The sequence below is a fragment of the Neopsephotus bourkii genome, unplaced genomic scaffold (assembly GCF_033783945.1).
Source record: "Neopsephotus bourkii isolate Nb327-2 ecotype Australia unplaced genomic scaffold, CSIRO-AGI_Nbou_v1 NB_272, whole genome shotgun sequence".
In the NCBI taxonomy this organism is placed as follows: Eukaryota; Metazoa; Chordata; class Aves; order Psittaciformes; family Psittacidae; genus Neopsephotus; species Neopsephotus bourkii.
The window spans coordinates 11,365,351-11,390,291 of NW_026900781.1; the positions used below are offsets into that span (position 1 = coordinate 11,365,351).

The following is a 24,941-nucleotide window of genomic DNA, read 5'->3' on the forward strand; positions in this document are numbered from 1 at the left end:
AGTTAGGAAAATGCTGCTATAATTGACAAATAAGTTACAAATAAGTGAACAACTTATTGCCCAAGGCACTGGCTTCAAGAGACAATTGCAGTAAACAGATAGCTCTCGACACCAAAAGGAGCATCCTGCTCTTCTATCCACTTCTGTCTCCAGTGTGTACTTTGTGCTGCCATGTGCACTTGTTAGACCCCTTTGCAAGCAAGCAAGCTGTTTATCCAAGTTAATGCGGCATAAAATTACCCTATTACAAAAATGTGGAATTGTGGTATTTTACTCTTCTTGTGGTCGTTCGTTTCTTGTTCTGTTTTGTCTGGTGAGTTCAGGAGACCTTAAGGAGAATCTGTTTTCCAACTGTGGTACAGAGGAGAAAAAGTGTAACTTTTGGTGGGTGGGGGGTACAGTGACCCCCTTGCCCTTTCATGGATGACCACGAAGGACACTGTTTGCTACCACTAGAGCTGGTCCTCAAGCTCCTTTTCAGACCCCATCCTTGCCATCTGAAATAACTGTGTCAGCAGAGGTCCTGTGCTGGATAGTCTTTCTGTTGTTTAGCAGTAGCATTCAGGGCTGGTAAAAGAAGACCTAAAGGGGATTTACTTTGCTATTTTATCAAAGTTTGAATTTCTAGTAAAGCAGGGGGTTCTGTGGAGAGATGGATACAAGGGGGATTGTACTGTAAAAAGAGAAGAAGAAAAAAAGGATGTTGGTCCCAAGCAAGAGCAGGAGAAATAAACGGAGTAATGTATAGAAGGTTTACAGGCTTTGAAAATCTGTTTTCATTTAACTTGTACCACTCTCCAGTTTATATAATTAGGAGATGCTTTGTACCATTAGGAGCTTTGCTTTCTCATTTTGAAAGAAGGCTTTTAAAGCTGTATGTGACAAAGGCATAGAGTGTATTAAGGTCATTTGCTATGTAAACTGAGTGGTCTCTGCTCAAAATACAGGAGGTTTGCATACTGGGGTAGCTCTGTATGAAGAATCTATAAGAAGAACATCTGTAAGCTAGTTTGGCTGTGTGAAGCCCTGCTGTGTCTAATGCCTGAATAAGTTACTTGTTCAACAGGCATAGCAGCACAGGCAATTTTGCCTGCTGGACAGGGGCTGTTGAGGTCTCTATGGAAGGCTTCCTTCTGGAGCAGGTGGGCTTGGTGGTCTTGTAGCATCCAGACAGTAGGTCTCCGCTTGTCACTGCTGTGTGCTACCTGGGCTTTGCACCTGTTCTGGTGGTTTTTGGAGCCTTTACGCCAATTCAGGTCCCAGGACCGAGAGAAAACCTGCAAAGAATGTCATGAAAAGAACAATGTGGTTGGCTGCAAGAGCAAAGCTTAGTCTTCTCAGGGTGGCAAGGTACATGCATAGGAGCATGAGAAGATGAGATCTTGTCATCAAACCATCCCCTTCCCGCCTATGATGCAACTTTGACAACATTAGGAATATCTTTTTGATGCATCTGCATATCGCACTGTGTGGATTGCAGATTCTTCAAAAGCCTGAGGTTGCTTGTATCCCTAGTTATTTACCTGTGCAGGCATTTAAAATCTGATCTAGATAATAGTATACAGTGTAGGCTGAGACTTGGGTGGCACAGAAATCTCCCTTTGGAGTAGCTTGGATGGCATGAGGTTGCTTGTATCCCTAGTTACTTACCTGTGCAGGCATTTAACATCTGATCTAGATAATAGTATACAGTGTAGGCTGAGACTTGGGTGGCACAGAAATCTCTCTTTGGAATAGCTTGGATGGCAGCAGATAGCATTCCAGGGACGTTATACTAGGGAGATTATGTATGCTTTAATTTCCCACAAGCATTGTACTATTAGTCAGATAATTCTCTCTACACATAAAAGGCTTCCCTCCTCTGCCCCCACCCCAAGACACCATGCTGTCAAAACATTGCTGGATCACCAAACATACGGTCTGATAGCTGCCCTGGAACTTTGATTTTTGAGCAATACGCTGTGTTCCCTGGTGAGGAAATGAGGAAAGAAACTAGTTTTGAGTCTGGGAGGAGATGCTGGTGATCCCTCTTAACAGAGGTTTTTTTGGCCTCAGCTGGTTTTCACAGGCCCAGGAGGCTTTGGGTTTCCCAATTCTTCAGTAGTAGCAACCCGTCATTTGCATAACTTGTATAACGGTAAAAGAAATTCTATGTCCTAATGATGGATAACCTTGAGTACAGGGTGTGGGAGGAAGGGAAGGAGGGAACTCGAGTATGAGAAGGATGAGGTCTTCTTTTAATCGACACCAGTGAATGCAGGTCAGGCTTGTGATGGGAATTAAGCTCCTAATTCTGAGTGTTTGCATAATGCCTTTCATCTACAAAACACTTCCACAAATACTAATTAGTATGAATTACAGCTTGGTGATTACGAAAATAGGGCTGCAAAAGCCTGCGCAGATCACTGATAACACGAAGTTAATAGGGTTTTTTTTCTGTATTCAAGGTTTTGTGTGAGGTACTTCACCTCCCTAGCCAAGTGCTTTGTGTTCTATAAACATAAAATATGAAGCACATATGGCAGTAACTGTCGTGGTGTCCAGCATGTTCCCAGTGCGTTGAATATCACTGAGGCAGTGATGTTTTGTTCCCACCCCTAGCTCAACAGTAGTTCATCTTCTGGTGGCCTGGATTTGTATGCTGATTGAGAGCAGTCTGCTTTGACCTTGCATTCTTCAGTTTGCACATTGGTTCTGTTTCAAAACATGTTCTGTTGTAAAACCATTGAATGGTTACCACTAAGAAGGCAAATCTTTGAGATGCCCCAGCTGAAAGATTTGAGATGCTAGTTGAAAAATGCAGTGAGCCATAACATTGCCACCTTAGGTGTGACTTTAAGTATGAATGATGCACACGTACTGGTGCACTCTCCCAATTCCCAAAAATGTAAAAAAAAAAAATAACAATTATAATCTCCCTTTTAGCCCTTCACCCCATATTTTATTGATTTTTTTTTTTTTTTGTTCCATTTTATGTAAAGCAAAATCTAAAGTTCTAATTGTGAATGCATGTACTTTATAACTTCTGGTAACAATCTGCTGAAGTTATTAAATTGAAACACTTCAGCATGTGAAACTGGACTAAGTTGTGAGATTTAAATGCTCTTTACTGTGCTGACATTCAACCTGATGCCTGGCTTGCAGCTGACAGACTGCTTTGAATGGGTCTGTGAAAGCTGCCTACAAAAAGCAAGTTCAGATATTCTTTGTGGAGATGGCATATGGAGCTGACTAAAAGGGATCCTCACTTCCACTGGAAAACTTGTGGGAGTTGACAAGTTGAAAAATTTTGGAAATCTCCACATAATGATCCAATTCTTGCTTAAAAATAGCCATGTGCTCTGGTTCTTCATATCATTCTACTTGCACAGGAAGAAGGGGGGAAAGGGGAATTATAAACACTGAGCATATGAGTAAGAGATGTAAAAATCCCCTGTTCCTTCGAGGTGAAAGTCAAACTCTGCAGCAAGTGCCCCTACATTCAGTGGCAGTGTAACTCTTCCTGCTCATAGCACTGCACCAGCATGTGCAACTATAGGTTGCAGCTGCAAAGCCTGCCTGCAGAGGAGGACTGCAAATCCTCACACCCCTGTTGCCTATAATAATTTTTGGAGCGATTTCTTCCTTGCCTTCTATTCAGGCTGGTTTTGCAGGTCTCTGCAGCTGCTGTGGGGATACAAAGTGGAGGGACTTGGAGCTCACGGCTTTCCTGTGAACATTATTATTGGCTCCCTAAAGCTCTGTGAAGTAACATGAGCCCTGTTTTGTGCCTGGTCAATGTTTGCTAGGCTTGTGCTCAACAATAAGGCCAAAAACAGTACTTTTTTTTTGAGCCAGCTCCTCTTGCAGATAAGGCTGAAAAGCACATATCTGTTGGGAAGAGGAGTCCTCTGCAGTAAGCTCTGTGGCTATAGACTACAGAGAAATAGTCTAATAGAAATAGACCGTGCCATATAACACCATACACTCTTCCATGCTACTACAGAAAGCTCTGAGAAGCTGCTTCTAATCTCCAAGGAACTTGTTTATGGCTTTACAGTAGTTCCTCGGTGGCTTTTTTTGTTCATGTTTGGTGTTTTGAAAATGAAGGTTAAATCAAACAGTAATACAATATGCTGTCTCTGCTTGATCCTGTCTGAAGTGAACTTGTCAGTGCAAAGCTGGCTAAGAAATCTGGGTTTTAGTAAGCAGGAGTAAAATGAGAAGAATGGAACAAGTATTAAAACCAGGATGGCAATATTTGGAAGGGATTGCATGACTTGTCCCCCTCTTTGCCAATTGTAATGATCTAGCATTATGTCTGTGCTGGCTTTTAACGCTGTTTCGCCATACTTACTTTTAGGGTTGGTCGACGGCCTGTACTGCTCTTCTCTGTCATATTCATTTTGATATTTGGACTGACTGTGGCACTCTCAGTGAACGTGACCATGTTCAGCACACTCAGGTTTTTCGAGGGGTTTTGCCTGGCCGGAATAGTCCTCTCTCTGTACGCACTACGTGAGTATGCCTTTATTACCCATCCAAATGTTTCTTTATTGGTAATGTGGTTTGCTGTTCTCTGGCTTCCTGCTTTTGTCCAGACAAATCAAACCAGAACCATATGTGCTTTGGTAAGGATTTTGCAGCTGTTTCTTCAGGTTGCTACAGAGCAGACTGTGAAGCTGTTTGAGAGCTCATTTTTAAAGTTATAAGGTGTTTTAGGTTTGCTTGTTATTTAAACCTAGAAGTCATCTGTCTCATAGCCATAATGTGTAATGGGAGTGGATTGCACCTTGCGGTATTGAGCTCAGTAGGGGACTCCCCACTTTCACTGTTTCTAGCAGTACGTAATTTTTCACAAATGCCTCTGTTACTTGCAGCAGGAGATCCCGTGTCCCTGCCTCAGCATTGTAAAGCTCAGCAAACATATGTGAGAAGTTACTGAGATTTGTTCTTGTTTGGTTTTGTCTGTTTCACTGGGGGGAAAATAACTGAGAGAAACTTGCAGGAAAGCTTGTGAGAAATGTCTACATGCTCATATCTGGTGACTGGGAAACCTGTTGCCAAAACATTTGAAAACCCCTTTTGAAGGCCTTGTCTTTGGAGAGCACATGAAAGTGCTACCAGCCTAGTCTGTGTCCCTTGGATATGCTCCAGAGAGCTTTGTCTGCTTCTGCTTCCTTGGCTGTTTGTAATTCACAGGTAGTACTGTATCAACTAAGGAAAACGCAGAATTTCCTCATCTAGAGAAGTTCTGAAAGTTGCTGTACAGATTTAAATATTTTATTTATTTCCTATCATAGATGGTATTTAACCCATCAAGATTTAGCGCAGTATCCTTACTCTGCATGCAGTCTTAAGTAGTATTAAGTTCCACAGGTTTGGTTTTGTTTTCAGTCTGCACCAAGGGGAAAGAAGCTTGACTAGAGTATACAAGTTTGTTCTGTATTGCACTTCTTTGTTGTAGCTGATATGGTACCGAAGACATACTTTTTTTCATCTTTTGCCTTTATTTGTGTAATCTCTAGTGAGAGTTTTCCACCAAAAACCCCAAAGCTACCACTGAAGACATTACACTTTTATTGGGAAGTGTTTTAACCTGTGTAATTCCCTTGGGAGAAGGCTTCAGCCATTACCAGTATGACATTGAGCTGGAAACCAGGCTTGTTGGAACTTTTCACAGCCCAGTGCAGCGTGTTAGTTTTATTTTGTGGGTTTTGTTTGGTTGTGGTTGTTTCAGGTTTTTTAACCTTTAAGAGAGTCATTGCAACTGAAGGTTTTCATGGAGAGATGCCATCTATGTAAAAGTTCTTCCTCTCAATTTAGATTGACCATGTTTCGCTTTCTGCTGGAGCCCGTAGCATGCCGTTGCACTCCTTTGTGGAGTCAGCTTTCTGTTTAGCCCCTCTTCCCTTTCTCTTAATGGACTTGATTTTTTTTCCATTGGAGATTTGTTGCCCCTGAATTCCCAGCTGGCTGCCCTGAGCAGAACAATAGAAAGTGGAAAGTTTGATCTGCTAGACAGAGTCATTAGTTTTCAAAGCCTCTGTACTGAAGCAAACTTTATAGGCTTGCGTAGCTTGCAAAGGTAATTAGCCTGCCACAGGGATCCCTTTACACCATGTTGAGCTTGCTAGTTGTGCTTGGATTTATGGCCTGCCGAAGGGAAATTGTAAATAACAGTCCTGGATGCTTTGGGAGTGGGAAGAGCACTGAAGTGCGCTCTTTAAACACAGAGGTGCCAGGGTTGAGTTGCAGTCGCCATTAAAACAGCACTCTTCTTGGTAACCTAATGCTTTTCCTATCTGTTCACCCTAAGTTGCAGAGTGAGCCTGGGGACAAGCATCGCCTTTCTTCTGTTGAGGGAGAGCACTGAGCCCAAGATGCCTGTGCTCCTCAGAGAGCTCTCCTCAGTGTCGTAGTGAGCTAGGTTCTTGTGACCTACAAGTACAGCCTCTTGCCTGGAGCTGCTTAGGAGCTGTCTGAAATTTCTAGTGAACTGGAAGGAAGAAAGGCTTTACACAGGTGATGGTGCTGGCTGCAAATGGTGGAAGCAGAGGAGAAATTAACTTGGAGCTTTCTCCTTCCAGGCACTGTGGGACATTGCATCATCTAGGAGGATAAAAGCCAGTTAACTCTTCTCACTAAACAAACACACGCAGCTTTGAAAGGCTTCTGTTTCCTGATGATGTGGAGTGGGGGAGTTTCTACTGTCTTCCAGAAGCATTTTCCTGCTTGGTACCAACCTTCAGTGAGTTTCTGTTCTCCTGAGCAACTGATACACATCTTGTGTGGTTAGGCACCAGCAAGGTCCTCAGGAAGCTCTCCTTAAGAGGGCAAAGTGATCGTGATGTGGCATGCTCATCAGTCATCGGATGCATGGAGCTGGAGCCTCCTGTTGTGATACACTGATTAGGTCCCCTACGATGCTTGCTGAGATTTCTGTGGGAATGGGCTGCCCCTTTTTGGAGGGGGTGCTGGGGCCAGGGATGAAATCTCTTGGAAAGAGGAATGGTGAAGGGGCACTAAGGACTACTCTGGCTACAGTGGTTGGAAAGGGATGTATGGCCTGCCCAGCAGTTAAATGCATGAAGGAGTGTAGTGTGATGGGCCGGAGAAGGAAGCGTTGTTTCGAAGAAAGCAGGAGAAAAGCTTTTTTTTTTTTGGTGTTTTGTTTTTTGTTTTTGTTTTTCTGAGAGTGCCTTTTGCTCCAGTATTTGTTGCTGCATGTACATGCAGGGAGCAGGAATGAGCACCCCGCATCTGCTGGCTCAGCATTGTTGGATGCACAGCACCATGGCCTGCTGCCTAGCTGAAGAGGAGGAGGTTTGAGTCTACGGATTGGGGTGGAAAGCCCTAAGCTGGTTTTGTGAGGGGTTTTTGTTGGACAGGCCAAGAAGGAAAAGACGTGTGAGAGCCCTGAGCAGGGTCACATGTGCCTGAGTAATGCCTCAGCTGGTGTCCGTACAGCAGGAGAGGAGAGCCACCCTTACTGCAAATAGCTCTGCTTGCTGGTTGAAACTCATGTGGGACAAAGTACATGTGGTAAATGTGGAAGTTACAGGAGAAAGCAAATCTGAGTATCTCCAGGGTGGGGAGGATGTTGCTTCTGGGTCACTTTAGTATCATTAGGGTATGACCATGACTGCAGGGCAGCCTCTTCCTGTGGGCTCATGCAGAAGGCCAGATGCTGCAGCTGACTCAGCACAGGTCCCTTCCTTAGGGCCTGTTTTCATGAGCTGCAGCAAGCTGATGCAAGAGCTCTCATGGCTAAGGGCAGGAGTTCCCCCTTCCTTTTCTTCCACCTCCTCTCATGTGTGGTCCCGCACCAGGCAGGGCCAGTTAAATGAATGAAAGGAAGAAAGGGTCCCTTCCAGCTGCTCATTTCCTATGCTGTATCTGACTTCTCCCTGATGTCCCTGCTTTTGTCACTATCTGGAGTCAAAGCTAGTTTGATGGTATTAATTGAAATTGCTTGAGGAGGAGGAGAGGAGGGAAAGAGTTGTATTTCTTTGGTAAATGCTCTCCAGGCAGGTTTAACGAACCTCTGGTTGAAGTGCTGTGCACCATCACTAGTGACTGTACCTGAGCTCAGACAGCAGAAGCCATGGTGGGGGTTTGCACACAATTGCAGGCTGTCCAACAGTTTCATGGGTGACTGAACTGCAGATTAGGCTGCAAAATTATAAAGTCTAGACTTGAATGATCCAATAAATAGGTTCTGGAAATAGCTTTGCTGAAAGGGAGACACTTTCCCAGGTTGAAGAGAGGAAGCAGGTGTGCCCCTCTGATGCATAATAGCAGGATGAGTAGGCACGTTGTTTTTCTTTCACTGTTAGGAGGAAAAAAGGTAGAAACACTGTTGAAAAATCATGATTTGTGTTTCAAAAGCCTGGAGAAGCTTGGCAGAGGCTTCCAGACAGGTTAAGACGTCCAGCTGTGACGTATCTTTCTCATTTATACCTAGGTCAGTCTAACCTGTTACTCCTGTAAATTACACAGGCACTGATCTTTGAGAGGCTGAATGTGGCTTCTTAAGATTATTTTTTTTTTGCCATGTATCCTGGAAAGCTAGAGCAGCGTGCTAGAAACTTGCTCCAGGCTGAGGAATGAACAAGTGCCAAACGGAGCATGGAAGCATCTGGGTGTTGGGCTCTAGCGGTGTCAGATTTGTAAAATAGTTTTACTTCCATTCAGGTGTCAATATAAAGGGTGAGATTTAGCTTCTTTTTTTTTCTTTCCCTTTTTCCCTCTCTCCCAGAAATGTATAGAGTCTGAGACCCTAGAGCATCCCAAATTTGTGATTCCCACCTCTCTTGGAGTTTGAATGGTCTAAACGATGTAATTGCTTGATTTCTTTTCCTCTCCTGACTTCAGGAGCAAGCATGGGCTTGGCTAGGCAAGGCAGGTGAAGCATGGGAAACTGCAGGTTCTGAAGTTATTCTGTATAACCTGAACCAACTCAATAAATAAGTCTGTGAAGCATTCCCAAACTGATGGATGTGGAAAACATCTGACTCCTTTCCAGTGCATTGACATGTGGGTTAGCTCTGCAGTAATATGCAGTTCTCTCGGATGACAGGTCTGTGATAAGATCAAGGTTGTTAAGCCACCTACCTTCTGTTTATGTAACCAGCCTTTCCCTACTCTGAGTCACTTGACGCAGCTCTAGAGTGATCACAGAGGGATCCACCGAAAGTTTTACTGAATTACCCTAAGTTAACCATTAATTGTTAAAGGATATAGAAGCGCTTTGGTTTAAAGAGCAGTCATGGGCTGCTTTAACTTTGAGGTGGGAGGTGAGTTTCTAGAAACAAGAGCTCTGCATTTGAATAGCCTGGTGCAAGAACTGCTTTAAATAAAGAAATACTGTGCAGTGGGAGCATTCCAGCTGCTGAAAAAAAAAGGGACTGTGCATGCCTTTTATCAAGTGCCTGGGGGCTCAATTTGTGCAAGTGGAAAAGGTTATTGGAATTACAGTACTCTTCTTTAAGTATAAATCTTCCCTGCTCTACATTTCTTCCTTGAGTATAATCAAGTTATGTCTCCTCTTCTAACCTGTTGGCCTTTTCAGTGTTTCCTCTGAATTTCCTTCCCTTTCCTGATGGTCACGGTGGGTGTGGGCCCTTCTATGGACACTGTGCTGCCATTAAAGCATGGGCTGTCATCACCTTAACCCCCCCCAAACTGTATTCTGGAGCAGAGGTGCCCTTGAAGAATTGCTTACGTATTGTCCTGAGTATTGGAAATGCTGTATCATTTGAGGCAGGCAGTTTGAAATTAATTTATAAAAAGTCTTAAAGTATGGCAAAGGTGAATAAAAGGGGATCTTTCTGAAGCTCCCTGGGAGGTTAGAAGATGTTGTGTAACGTAGAAATTGTAGCAGGATCTAATTTTAATCAGTTTTTTCATTTCAGTTGCTGAAAATCTTGTGTGTTGTGTGACAAAAAGCCCAAGAAATTAATTTTATTTGAGGTACTTTTTGTATGACTGGTCAATTGGGAATGTAATTAAGATGCAACTCTGCAGTTGTTAGACTTGTGATGATGACAATCAGCTGAGATTAGAGTACGCTTGCAGTTTCCCCAGCTCAAAATACAGCTTGCATTTGCCATTTAAAGTGTCTGTCTTTTAATTGTTCCAAACCAGCTCTAGCACTTTGGATATGCTCAATATGTGAAGTCTTACCTTCTGTCATGCAAATACTGTTCAAGATTGTAATGATACTTTTAGGGATTTATTTATTTGTCTCAACAATGTCAAATAGACTTGTAGGTCCGCTCATCCCTGTTGCGCAGCTAAAAGCTCACTACCACTGAAAGGAAATGAGAAGGCTTCTCTCTTCCCCTTCCAAATTCCTTTGTGTTGTATCAACCACTCATACAACCATGGCTTCAAACTAAATCAGTGTTAAAGATGGGTGTATAGTTAAATCCAGGAAGTTGCCTTTGACTTCCAGCTGTTTGAGTTGGCTAAAGTGGTGTTAGAACCTTACTGTAAGTAAGTAAATTGTAAAGTTTTCATTCCCCCTACTACTTGCTTGGTTGGGGTTTTTTTCTTATTTTAAGACAGCTGCTAAATGGCTTTTCCTTGCTATGTAGATCCAAGCTAGTGTTCAACATTGTGGAGGGTTGGTGGTGTGCATGTGTCTGTGCAAGCCCTGTCCAAAGTGACCAATGCTGCCGTCAGGACATGGATGGTCTGTATCTTGCAGAGTCCTTCTGCCACTGTACACCGGCACAGGGCCCATGCCAGTATCCCACCTGAGACTGAGCCTCAGTAGTTCTGCCAAGGAGTCTTCCCAGCAGGAGAGCACTCTGCCACAGTGGTCAGGTCTGCTCCTTCTCTGTCCAGTCTGCTCCATCTCTACTCCAGCAAACTAAAGCCTTTGCACTGTGTCCAGTCCAGTGTGTGAGCTCCAACCACTCTGGTGACTTTGGCTGGGGAATGGTTATATATATATATATCACATTTGCAAGGGGTTGATAGTACAACAATATTGTATCACTGGTGTATATCTGTTGCTGGTTTTTGGTAAATCACATACTTCCCATGATCTGAGAGGTATGTTGTAGCGTTTTTTCCTCTGAGAAGTGCAAGTGGTTCAAACACAGGGATGTGAAAGCTGTCAGTTGTGAATAATGTCTTTTAAAAATGTTTCCTTTTTTCCCAGCAGGAAACGGAATTTGTTGCAGACAGCATCAGGGAGAAGTCATACATATAGAACCTATTCTGCTAACTCTGTTGTTTTACTTAGTTTTTAGCCATTCTGTTCCTTGTCTCTGTCCTTGGCAGGACTTGATGGGCTAGTGTTGGAAATGAGATGGACAGCAACAAGCTCAGGAGCTGCCCTTAAGTTAGCATAGAGACTTGGGCATTTCTTTTTTCCCCATCTGCTGCTTCTAGTGAGGCTCAGGCATATGCACATTTCTCTTGTGTGCATGTGTTAACTTTCTGCTGCAAAAGGAAATGTGCATAGGTTCATCAATCACTTATGAATGAATAGGACTTTACTTCCCTTTCCTGCCTGTCCCTACAGGTTATTAGCTCATCAGGAAAATGCAAGCCAAATTCCCGTGACAGCAGGATGTGCATAGAGGAAAAAACACATGTTTGAGGAAGGTAGATTTAGAAGTTATCTGTAGTGACTTGGATATTTGAGTCCACCAAGAAATGTCAGCAAACAAATTCACATAAATATTTATGTGCCTTTCAAGAGGAACCATAATTTAACAAGGCTAGCCAAATTTCCATCCCCAGTCATGCAGACATGCCTCCTATTTTCTCACTTACAAATAACATAACCGCACGGGATTTTACTAGTTCAAGTTAATTAAATTTCACTCAAAGCATGAAATTTGCAGGCAGTATCCATTGCAGTATTTCTACAAATGCATATTATTTAGTCAGAAACAACAAAACGTTCACTTTTGTTTTGACTCTTCATTTTGTTTCTTGCCAGTCTACAGATTTTAGTCATACATTCTGTACCAGTGCTGATAGCACTCATTTTTCTTTTTTACATAAACCTGTTCGGTGTTGCATTGCAGATGAATTTGTAAGTCATATGCTGCAATTACTGATGGACCTTAAAGCATGGACTATGTTTTTGTCTTCTGAGAACGTCTGGTTCCTTCTTAAATGAATTGTACATACGCTTAAGTACTTTTTAGAGATAAGTTGAGACGGAAGTGCTTGTTGGTATATTGAAAACTTGTTTGCTCACATTCTTTGAATTGTGGGTATGGTATGAATTGTGAGAGCAGACACCAGTTTACTGATGTTTCATGAATGGTGTGCAAATTTTTGCAAGCCCCTCTCCGGTTTAGCATGTATGAGCTGTATGTCTGCTTTAGTCATATATTCAGTAAGGAATCTTTCCATTGTAGATAATCTTGCATTTGGGCTTCATAATAAAACAGGTAGTGTCTTGGAGGGAAAGGACATTTGAAGAAGGCTCTGTGGATTGGAAATGTGGCTGTTGCCTAATGAACTGTGGAGGGAGCATGGTCCAGTATTTGCATCAGAAGTTCTGGATTCACATCTCTGCGCCTCTCTGGGTGATTTCCCCAGCTGCTGGATGCCTCAGCATCTCTCTGTAATTGTCTTGCATTTGGAGGAAATCAGGGCAGACTAACCATTCTTGTGGATTCTCCTTTCAGCTTTCTGTCGTGTTCCTGTAGCAAAGATTACCCTCTTGTAGAGCAGACTGTTAGCTCATACACTGATGCCTCAGTCCTCTCCCATGCAGTCAGGCATTTAAGTGCAAAGACATCTCCTTCAGTGGCTTACCTCACATATTCAGTGTATTAGCTTAAGTACATGCATTTCATTCTGCTGCTGTTTATTTTCCAAGGAGAATAATCTCTGGCAGGAGTAGTAGAGAAGTGCAGTGTTTGCACATGCCTGGGCCAGTCTAGGACAGGAGAAGTGCTTGGGTGCAGTGGAAGAGAGCAAGTTCTGCTGGAACTGTGCACCATAATTAATCATTCTGTTAAAAATGCAGACTAGAAGGCCTCTGTGCCCCAGTATTAAGGCATAGGTAGGTTACCTTATGTACTATCTGCTATCCAAACACTTCAAACTAATTCCCTGGAGAAATGAGGAGGGCATTTTCTCCGTGAAGCATTCAGTTCAATAGATATTTAAGCACGTGAGACCTCACTTGGAGTATTGTGTGCAGTTCTGGCGTCCTCAACATAAAAAGGACATGGAACTGTTGGAACAAGTCCAGAGGAGGGCCATGAGAATGATAAGGGAACTGGAGCACCTCCCATATGAAGATTGGCTGAGAAAGTTGGGACTGTTCAGCCTGGAGAAGAGAAGGCTGCATGGAGACCTTATAGCAGCCTTCCAGTATCTGAAGGGGACCTATGAGGATGCTGGGGAGAGACTCTTCATCAGGGACTGTAGTTATAGGACATGGGGTAGCGGGTTCAAACTTAAACAGGGGAAATTTAGGTTAGATATAAGGAAGAAATTCTTTACTGTGAGGGTGGTGAGGCACTGGAATGGGTTGCCCAGGAAGGTTGTGGATGCTCCATCCCTGGCAGTGTTCAAGGCCATGCTGGACGAGGCCTTGGGTGATATGGTTTAGTGTGAGGTGTCCCTGCCCATGGCAGGGGGTTGGAACTTGATGATCTTAAGGTCCTTTCCAACCCTAACCATTCTATGATTCTACATAGACCAGGGATTGTTGTCTAAAATAAATAAATAAATGAATCCTTAGAGTTTTCTGCTTCATGTGAAACTGCTGTCCAGAAGGAATAAAGTGCTGCTCTGACAGCCCTTCAAGGGCCTTCTCCAGTCTCAGTGTTGCTTCCACTGTGATTTCAGTCCTGTACTGGCAGGCAGTGTAGCAGTCTCTTATATAGAGAGCACTCAGTTTACAGCTTCATAGGAGAAGTCAGAAGAAAGAAAAGTAAGAAAAAACACAGGAAGCAGAATCAATACTGTGGTGAGGCAGAAAGCAGTGTAAGGGAAGACATGGGTTTTTTTGTGGGGTTTATTTATTATAGCAAACAAAAATGGATTGAAGTCAGGGAGGATAAAGAAGGGCAACTTAAAAGGGTTGTATAATGGCAGAAATAGCTTATTTGGTGAAATTGCAAAAAAAAAAAAACAACCCATTTTAGTTTGTTTCAATTATAGGTTTGACTTTGAAATGTGGGGTTTTGCCTTAGAACTTGACTGACTTGTTTTTCAAGCCACAAAACCAAATCTGTGTTTCTAGGAAGACTGAGGAAAATTAATTAAAGAGCTTTTGAATTATAGATCCATTAAAAATGACTCTGCTTTGAAAGTTAAGTAAATAAACAAAGCTGTTGGTGTTAGTCATCTATTGGAAAAAATAGCTTCTCTTCTATCTGTACAGTAGAGAAACCCAGTTACTGCTTTCTGTTGCTTTGGAATTTGGGCAGGAGAAGCTTGGATTATATCAACCTTGACTCTACCCATATGAGACTTTTCAGATGTCATGCATGAGTTTAGATTTGTGAATCAGCCTCAAGTGTTGTCTTAGTCTGCTTATTTTTTACGTTCGTGTCTGTGACGAGTCTGGAAGAAAGTATGCAAAGCTCAGTCTGTGTCTTGGAAACTTTTAACCTGATGGATTTGTCTTCTTCAGGAGACAAACTTCACCCTTTTTGACTGAGTGTTGTATTTCAATAAAATAAGTATCCATGCAGGCGCCTTTCCTCCCTCCTGACCTTTTCCTTAATGGTGATCTTTGGCTGTGGGTAGGTGCTTCATGTGGGTCTAGGGTCAGTAATGGGTGGCAAAGCAGAAAAGAAGAATAGCCAGTGCATGACCCAAAGAGGGAGAATAGAGAAAACAGAATATACAATATGTACCACAGCTGGCTCTTCTCTCTTGCTGTTGATAAGAGAGAATGTGACAGATAGTTTTCTAAAATAAGAAATCTGCTCCAATCCAATGAGGAATAATATCAGCAATTTAAAATTTCAGATCCTAGTATATTTTGGAAACAAAAACGCAGCCAGATGAAGCCGGCAGTGTGTTGCGTTGGCTTGTGTGACTCTTGAGTAGTACTGCTGCCTCAGTGCCATGATTTTCTGGGACCCTGGCTGGAAGTTTTCAATGCCTGGTGGGACTTGCACTGGAGATACTAGTGCTTTTTCCTGCCAGGACAGCTTTTCATGTGACTTCTGATTAGGAAACATTTACTTACCCCTGGGCTCTGTCTGTCCTTCAGGTCACTGATACATGTCCTTCTTGCCCAGTGCCACTCAGCTGCAAGCCAACAGCAGCTGTGTGGCTCTGCTTACAGCAGTGCAGTAAGGATGAAATACCTCACAGATCTGGATTTCTTGGAGAAATGACCCACCTGCCTGTCCAAGTGGAAGAGAGGACCTTTCTGCCCTGATTGATGGGAGCAGTTAAAATCTCAACATGACAGTGCAGGAGCTGGCTGAAGCTTAGATCAACAAGTTTCCTTTGTGAAAAGAGAATAGGCTATTACAAATCACCATGAAGCTTGACTTTAATCAGTGCAGGTTGTTCTTGAGCGTGGTATTTAAAACTTCTTTCTTGCAGGCTTTTTAAAGGCTAGAAAGTGTATAATTGCATCTTGGCAGAGACAGCAAGTCTAATATGTTTAGAAACGTATGTCTTGGATAGTTTGACGTTTCCTTTCAGGATAGCTTCCTTTGAAGTAGTAGCAGATGGAAGTCCTTCCACCACTTCAAGGCACTGACTACCTTGTCTTGGAGAAGAGTGGATAAACTGGACGTAGAGAAAAGGATTCTTAAAAATAATTTGTAGGGATCTGTATGCCTTTAACTTTATTTATTTCAGCTTTCAGAGTGAGGATACTGGCTTTGGTTTTATCTAAAACTTCTGAAGCTCAGTTGGAGAACCAAATATGATCAGGTCTTGGTTGTGAGAGTTCCATTTTTCTGGCTGGGTTTTCTTAGCAACATCCAACTTAGTGAATAAATAGAAGCCTCTAGTCTGCCGATGACAACAAATAATCTGTTTTCAGACTAAAACATCTTGATCATGGACTTGGCAGTCCTAAACCTTCAGGACTAGAAATGCAGACCATCAATCTGATATTACAGTACTGGAAAGACCCTGTTTCTTTGAAAAGGTTATCCTGTTTCTAAGTTGTCAGTTTTGCTTCAGTGAATTTTATCCTTTAAAGAGCCTATATTTTATATTGGGCCTTAGGATGAAAAACAAGGTTGGGATTTGAACTGAGGGGCAGAAATGATGGTTATTTGTGTTTAGAATTAAATTCTGAAAGGTGCTCTCTGCACTGAACTGTCTGATCAGCTTGTATGACCATGATCATCTAGTCAGAGCATTTGCAGAGTCTTTGGGATTGTCATAGTGTGTTTTTTGGTGGTTTGCTTTTGGGTTGTTTTTGGTTTGGATTTTTTTTTGGGGGGGGAGGGGGTGAGGAGGGAAGTTATTTCTGCTTGTTTGTTTAATTTTTGATTGCTGCTTCAGTGGCTGCCTGAGAATATCTGATGGCAGCATGTCCATCTCTATTTTAAATACTATACTGTGTAAAATAGGAAAATACAAGGGGAAGTTTCTGGATTTATGTGTGTAGCCTTCAGCTGTGTCTTCTGCTTGTTTTGTTATAAATGGTAGTGCTGAAAAGAGTGAGCTTCACTTTCTCAATACTGGAAGGGAATAGTGCTTATTCTTTGGGAAAAAAAATGAAAACACTTGCTAAAATATGTTGAGAATTCACTAAGATTTGTAAGAATTATATGAAAACAAATTTGTCCTGAATTTGGAATATTAATCTGCAAAATATTATGCACAGTTCTTCTCATTTCAAGTAACGGAATTTTAGAGGTATGGGTCTAAGGTATTACTTCAACAGGTAGCATGTGTCTGTTGAGAAAGGCTCTCTCTGTGTGATGCAGGTCTAGGGGCCAGCAGAGCCACTGCTTGATACCTGGTCCTCAAGAGTACCGGTGTTTTTTCTGGAGGTCTTTAAGGAAAAGTTTTACTGCATGGGAACTGTGCTGTAACTGTGATCCCAGTAAGATACTGATGTTCAGTAATTACTGGATGTGTTGTTCCTGTTACTGTGGTCACAGTGTGGAAGAACTGTGTTTGCACCCTTGTAAGTGTAGGTTGGCTCCCAGGGTGAACCCCAGGGAATCACTCAGCAGCTCCTGCTGCAGGGAGGAGCAGCCCTGCTCACCCATATCCCTCTCCACAGCCATTTCCTCTCTGCTGGCTTTGACATTTGTCTCACCTTCTTCAGGCACTTAATTCAGCCAACAAACAAGCGAAAATTCACTTTGCTGAGCTCATTTTCTGCTCTTTTGCTGCAATATCCAATTAAGGAGCAAACAGATGCAAATGTCAGAGGTAAATGCCAGGGGAGGCAAGAATGCAGGAAGGTGAACATAGCTGATGGGGTGGCGAACTGCATCCTAACTGGCGCTATCTCATGAAACTAAATCTGGAAACAGAGCAAAGGTGTGGTGACACATTACAGCTCCCAAACAGCACAGGCAGTTTCAGAAGTTTCTGCCACATGTTGCCACCTCCTAACTTTTGCTGTTTCAGCTGGTTTTGTAGCTGTACTCAATCAGCTGTGCAAGGTGGTGTGGCCTAAAAGAAAAAAACTGAAGAATACCTCTTGAAATCTTACTCCCACCACTAGTTGTTCTGCCCCATTTTTTAGCAGATCTGCCTTAGGATTATTATGTGATTGGAGCAGCAGTGGAATTGGTGCACATGAGGGAATCGTGCATCTGTAGCATGCTCTTTCCTTCTCACACCACACTACATGCATTCAGAGTCAACTATACATAGATGAGTTTCTCATGTACCGCAGTGTATGCTTCATGTGGAGCAAAATCAAAAGGGAAAAAATCAGATCATCATCATGTAAGGGAAATTGTATTCTTGAAGTATAAAGTTTTATAGTGGTAGTACACAGCTTTGCGTGAGATGACTATGATCTTTGGACCCCAGTAAAGAAAGGAAGTCAAGGAAATGACAAGGGAGAAATAGTGCACATGTGGCTTCCAACTGAGCTGGCTACCGTCCCATGGAAGGTCAGGGAGGGGAAGGATGCTTTTTCACTCCCCTGTTCTTCATAGAAAGTCATGTTTCTTTGTCATTTGGAGTTGTGAAACATTGGCAGCAGACCTAGCAAAGATGGGTGTATGAGTCAATGGCAGCAAATGGGTAAAAGGCACAGGAAGAAGCACTAAATGGAAAGCGTGGCACATGGGGACATGTGGTTTACAGGAGAGGAAGATTGCCTGAAAATATACATTTCTTCTTTGAAAACTATATTGTGTTGACCTAGAAACATTCTACAGAGAAAATGCTTGACTTCTCTGGCGTCTCCCTGTAAATGTTTTGTTCAGGGTCAAATTTAATATTTGTGCTCTCTGGAGATAATGAGGTGCTTTCAAATGCTATCTGTGTTTTATTCCTCATGCCTGGATTCCCGGATTGTGTTTCTTCCTTGCAGTTTTTTTCCTTGCTAAACTACTCTGTTGCATTATGGGAATCCTTAAGCAACAAGAACAGACTTAGGTGAAATTTGATGTCAAAATATTAAAATTTCTCATGGGATAGAAACTCCCCATCCCATGCACGCACATGTGTAACATGTTGTTGGCATAGTCTCCCATGCAATATCGTCATTTCTCTTCTGTGCATCAAGGTCGTAGCAATCAAAGACCGGCTTACCGAAGATGCTGATTGAACATAACCCGGAATGGCCCAAAATGCTTGGTGATACTTGTGTGCTGCATGGGTGTGTAGAGAGGCAGTCACTCCCAAAATCTGCAGATGCTAGCATCACCTGGTTTACAGCTGATAGCCCCTGAGGGTGGTAGTCCAAAGCCTCTAGATGGGGAGTCAGAGGCTTTTTTTGTAAGCTTATGGAAAGCCTGTGAGCCCCAAGTCCAAGGCGAGAGCTGCGGGGCTGCCCTGGCTTCTGCTTTCATGGATGCTGTTGGAATTCACTGTTTCAGAGAGAAACAAATTCCCAAGTGCTGGATTGTGTTGTTTCTGTTTTTCTTTTGTATCCATTTTGCAGGGCTCAGAAACATTTAATCTTTCTGTGCACCTTATCCCCTAAAGAGAATATGTTGGAGAAGCACAATGAAAGATTGGCAGGTACAATTTGCAAACTTAGTTATCTGTGTGATGATAAAAATGGTATGAGATCAGCTGCTAGATTTACAAGGAGCTAACATGGGCTTTTTAATTCTGGTATGCTTGAGTGCTTGACTTTTTGTACTGTTAATACATTGCATGTGCCATAAGAGGCTTCATCTTAGTAGTGTATGTGCATGATCTTGTGCTGTTTTAAGGGACAGAAATTCCTTACTGTGGCATCAAATACTTTCTTTGTGGGCTTGAAGCCTTTAGCTGAAATGACAGGACTGTAGGATGAATGTTACTGCATTGGTAGGTTGTCCTCTGCCATTTTCATCGCCTGGCTTCTGGTGGGACTAAGCACCCTGACACTGCTCATGGTACTGGAGCAAGGGATAGAGAAGGAGCAAACCATGCCTTTGGGAATACTTGCTTTTGAAATAACTGCAGAAAATGAGCTGGCATCCCAAAATTCTTTGTAATGCCATGATGAGAGAATGTACCACTGCCTGTGTAAGAGGTGAGGTGATGTGCAGTGCCTGGGGACACAGACCTGCTGACATGCACCCATGTGCCACAATATATGATAGCCAAAAGCTTATGAAATGTGACTGGAGAGCTCTGGAAGGATATGGGCAGGTTGGTGTGTGGAGGTGGTGTTTTGATCACTTGCCCAGGCTGTAGTCTATATTATGCTTTCCTAAAGTAGCATAATTTCTTGGTTTCTGGTTTGTTGTGCTAGCAAAGGATCATGTGAATTGTTTTTGTGTGCAGACTTTGTCATAAAATCATAATAAAAAACACAGCAGCAAAATTAAAAATCCTGAATTCTTTGTTAATGCGATTCTTTTAATTCCCATGCTGGAATGTAAAATTGAATTATTTCTTGACTTAGGAAACTTTCTTTGTTTAAAAGAGAAGAGGGGAAATAAGAGTTAAGTCCAAAATGGAGCTAGTGCTTTTAGGTGTCTTGGTGTGGAAAAAGATGCAGTGCAGTTAGCAAATTGCTTTTGATCTGATGTGATTACTTCTCACCTGAGCAAAGGCATATAGTGCTGTGAGTGTCTGCCTTAGTATTGACCCTGATTTCCTGGCAGTGCCACTTAATAGCTTTTGCTTGTTTGGAGACAGGCCTGTGCTGAGTTCCCAAGCCACGCCAGTGCGATCTGCCCCTGAAACGTCCTCCACCCAGTAATCATCACTCTCCCCAGAGCACAAGGATGCCGGTGACAGCAGCTAGCTTTAGCATTGCTCACTGTGTTTGGTTTCTTCATTGACAGGGCTTCTTAATGAAACACCTGATGAGTCAGTGTTAACTAATCTCACTTGGGTATACGGTTGTCAACTCCCTGGAGACCGGGGGAAGCTCTCTCTGTATCTTGAGGATGCTGTGAACCAGAGATACCGTTTGCATGCAGCTGCAGCTTCTTTCTTCATGTAATTTTATAATTCAGTACCTGTAGGGATAGCAAATTGGAAGTGAAACTGGCACAACCAGAAGGAAAGGGGTGTGTGTGTGTGTGTGTGTGTCCCTTGCTCCCTCAGCCAGCATTTTTACATAAGAAGGACACTTTAGAGATGCATATTGAAATTGATTTCATCTTTCTACTCCATTAAACAAGCAATTGGTTTTCAACAGCAGTTCACAGATGAATCTGAGTCAAAGCAGTCTGATTAACTGGAGGACAGCCAGCTTGGCATTTTTTTGTCATCTCCTGTTTAATACTCACAATGTATAGTGATGCACATCAGAGATTTTAAACTTTTCCTTCGAGAGACAATACAGTAAATTAATCTGCTAAGGAACTGCTGAGATTCCAGCCTCCCCACTAACTTTTTCATTTAACCAAGTTAAATACTATTAAATGGAGTTGCTCAACTCAGTGACAAAGCTGGAAGATTTTATTGTTGCCTTTTTTTTTTTTGTTGTTCTGTATTTATAAATGGATGGTTTGGAGTTCGCTTGGGTTGAATGCGCTGAGAGGAAACTAAATTCTTATCAATTAATAACAACTATTCCTCGTTCAAACTCAGAATATGCTCTGCTTTTACTCATAAAACTAGGTAATTTTTGGGTGTACATATTGGCAACAGTCTTTTTTCCTTAAAGTTACACTGTTCTGAGGGCACATATGCCAATCCTATTCTGAATATCTGAGATTGGGGTATTCTAGTGACTAACCTGACTTCTGAAAGGTTGAGGGTGTTAGGGAGTGTCTGCTCAAACCACAACAGGTCTTATCTTTAATCTCCCAGTATTTGTTATCCTGATTATTTTAAAGGAAAAATAAATGTGTTTAAAAAGCTCCTCATCATCATCATGATCCCACTTTTGTTTTTTTGGTCACTTGAAGCAAAAATGCTCTGGTCTTATGGGGGCTGAGAAGAGAGAAGGTGGAAAGAGGGAGGGAACTGTTACTATGCTGTATAGACTGTCTCTTGGTTGTATTTTCTAATTCATTTTTGCAAAGGGAAATTAATGAAAATTATGGAATTTAAATGGGTATGTTGCTACCTGCAGGGAGGAGGGAGTGTACCTACAAATGGAAGTACAAGGTTATTGGAGCACTTATCTGCCTATAATATAGGTATATGTGTTTCAACTACTGAATATTTTTTATTGCTGCTGTTTTAATAATTAATCTACCCTTTGGAAGCTGCAGACCTTCTGTCTAGGATTAATATACTCTTAACCTACTATATCTATCTCCTTTTCCTGAAAGTGAACTGGTATCACAAGAATCTGCTACAGGGAACATGTCTCGTCTTTGCCTGCATGTTTGTGTGCCTTCGTAAAAAGCATTTTTAATCCCTCTCTGCTGCCAGATTCAGACATAAAATCTGCAGATCTCTTCCAGATTAGCTAGGAAGCCTGGTCCATTAACAACTAATAGTAAATGGCAGGTTTCTCTGAACTAGGCTATGAAAGACAGCATGTGCCTGACTGAAAGGGCTGTTGCATACCTGTTTCTGGCTAGGAATGGGGAAACACCCTTAAAATACAAATCTTGCTGCCTGGAGGTTGACCTCTTTCCCTGATGTGAAAGGCTGAGCCAGGCTGTGTTCAGGGCCTTCCTGTGCTTTCTTGAGAGAGACCTTGCATGAGAGGTGTTATTTGGATCTGTTGGCAGGGGATGCAGGTTGTTGATGCTCGTGTGTTTTGTGTTTTTTCCTGTACTGTCTTGTTGGTGTAGAAGAGTGATGAATCAGCATGTAGTTTCTGCCACAGTGAAGGTGGTGTGAAGTGGGATGCTTGGCTGCTCCCCTTTGTTTCACAAGATCCCATTGTTCTCTGAAATGAGGAGCTCTTGCATTTTTCAGGTGGGAGAATCAATATCATGATGCTGTGCTTTGCCCTATTTATCCTTCTGCTTGCCATGAAATAAAACTGATGCCCACCATGGATTGCATGCTGTACAGATTGGCTCCAACATGCATTGATGAGAAAGAATCCCTGTCCATACATTGCACATCATGCTAGGAAGATGGGGAGAAGGCAAACATGTTTTAAGGCACATCTGGCTGCTGGATTTCTGATCCTTGTGTTGTTGGGAAGAAGGAAGGGAAGTGAGACTGGCTAACAACTGTGTGTTCTGTTGGCTAACAGAAGTGTGGAGGGTGATGGACGCAACACATTCGTTTCTCAAGGTAGCTTTTGTACCTCCAATGAAGGAAAAGTCTTGCAAGCTAATGCAAGCCTTTCTAACTATGGATGGAGGGATACCCCTAGGATTGGGCTCTGTGGGGTGGTGGCAGAAGCAATAAAAATAGGAGCTGGTGAAGCTGTGTTTGTACATTGGGAAGAGGGATGGACAAGGAAACTTAGGGTAGAAAGGAGTAATAACTGGATTCTGTTTTTCTGAAGCCCGAGGAGTAGAAAGAAACAAGAAGGTGAATAGCCCTGCTTTCTAAAAAGCTTTGTTTCCAGCTGGTACAGTTGAGTGACTAGGTGGCCAATATAAACCATTTGAACTGATCTCGTCCCCGCTGTGGTTGTGTTCAAATTTTTCATATATTCAGAGCTTAAATTCTGAAGACCTCTTTAACAGTGCTAATTGCATCTAAATGGAGTCTTTCTCAATGGTGTGTGCAGGGGGGTGGTTTACTGTTTGTAGCAGCCCATGCACTTAAGACTGCATGATGTTTGCCTTCATGGATGAAACTATGTTTTAATCCAGGTTTCCAGAGGCAAAAAGTAACATTTTTCTGCCTCTTTGTACTGTTCTCAATTCTTTTGGGACATGAGAGTCTCCAAACAAAGTCATACAGGTTATCTAGAAGTAATAGAACAGCTCAGTTGTATGGCTCCTGCCCAGCCTCACTAGTGGGAGGGTGTTTCTGAACTGGCAAAGAAAATTGATTAAAACCGGACCTGTGCTCCTTTGTTCCCTGTGGTGTTGTTGGTAACTGCATGTGCAATGAGTACTAGCTAGAATTGGTGGCTAGTTGAAAGAAGTTATTTTTCAGTCTGATGGTTTCTCTGGTCATCTGTGTCAGTTTGTAGCAAAATATACACCAGTAAGACAGAGGTGCCCCATCAGAACAGAGTATGCCATTGCTGTGGTGATCATAGAAATACCTTTTAATTTAGAAGTGTTCAAACACACGAATTTCTAGAATTGCTGAGGTATGCGGTTTAACTTGGACTTCTGCTCTAGCAGTGGCACTTCAAGTCATGAGAAGTACTGCTTGTTTCTTCTAAAGCCATATGGATTTTACTTTAGAGACAAACTAATTACTCATTTCATTCTCTAAAATTCAGCTTCTGTAAGGAATAGTCATATAAAACCAAATTAAAGTAGCTTGAGATTTAGTTGTGTGGTGATGTGGAAAGCTGTGTTGGATAGTGCAAACTCAAGTACTCTTCTTTCCAGGAGCTGAAGAGGATGACCTAGTGTCAGGATTAGACACAGCTTCTCTTATGCAGGCTGTTCTCTGTACAGCGGTCCACCATGCACAGGCTCACAAGGGCTTTGTTTTGAGACCAGCACTGTTTTCCAGGCACTGTTTTCCTTTATATTGCCTTGGCTGTAGCCTGTCCACCTTGTATGGGTAATAAGCTGCCCTTCTTGCTTCCCTTCACATTACAGAGTGTCAGTTTATCCATTCTCCTGGCTACTCCACATGCACCATCCAACTCTCTATTGTCTGTAATTACTGTTTGAGCTGATTTCAGCTTATAGCTATTTATTTGTCTTGGAAACTGGCCAGTGTTTTCCATGGGATTATTTCTCTTTGTTGAAGTTGTTATGCTCATGATGGCTTAGGCAAATCAATGCAACTGTTGATTTTTGGGCACCAAAGGCTGATTCAGGACTCAGAAACCTTGATTCACAGCCCAGAAGTGTGCACTGCTCCATGTATGTGAGATAGTAAAGTGCTGTCTCTTGCATACAAGCACCTCAAGTTTTGCCTTCCTTGAAAATACGAGGATTTTTGCTTACAGAGATCAGAGCTGTATTGTGATAATGGAGTGTGCTCTAGGAGATGATTTACTGGTTTTTTTTGGTTAACTGCCAGCAGAACAGAGAAAAGCCAAGTTTTTGCCAGGTAAAAGAGCAAAACTAACATAGGAGGATCCTCAGCAGTCTGAAAATGGCAAATTTATGGACATGGGGTAACTTTTTCATCAGAAACAGTGTGGGCAGATCTAATTAAGCAGGTCTTAGTGGACAGCATTTGTTTCTCAGTTTGCTGCGGTAGCTGTTTCTATTAGCTTTCTCCCTTGTGTTGGAACTGTCTTAGAGTGTCCTGGGGGCAGGTGGCAAACTTTGTTTCACCTGAGGTAATGGTTTTGCTTATTTGAGAAGGCCAGGAAGCCAAGTTAATTTAGTGTGGGCTTTATCTGTGAA

At 42.4% G+C, this 24,941-nt stretch overlaps 1 protein-coding gene across 2 annotated transcripts in view; it reads left to right on the top strand.

Moving 5' to 3' along the window:
* The window catches only part of SLC22A23 (solute carrier family 22 member 23), a 111,041-nt gene that overhangs the window by 19,911 nt on the left and 66,189 nt on the right, over positions 1-24,941 (top strand). For both annotated transcript variants that reach the window (XM_061346590.1, XM_061346591.1), the window contains exon 3: positions 4,343-4,497. In XM_061346590.1, coding sequence (XP_061202574.1) covers positions 4,343-4,497 — 155 coding nt within the window. The remainder of the gene's footprint in view (positions 1-4,342; positions 4,498-24,941) is intronic.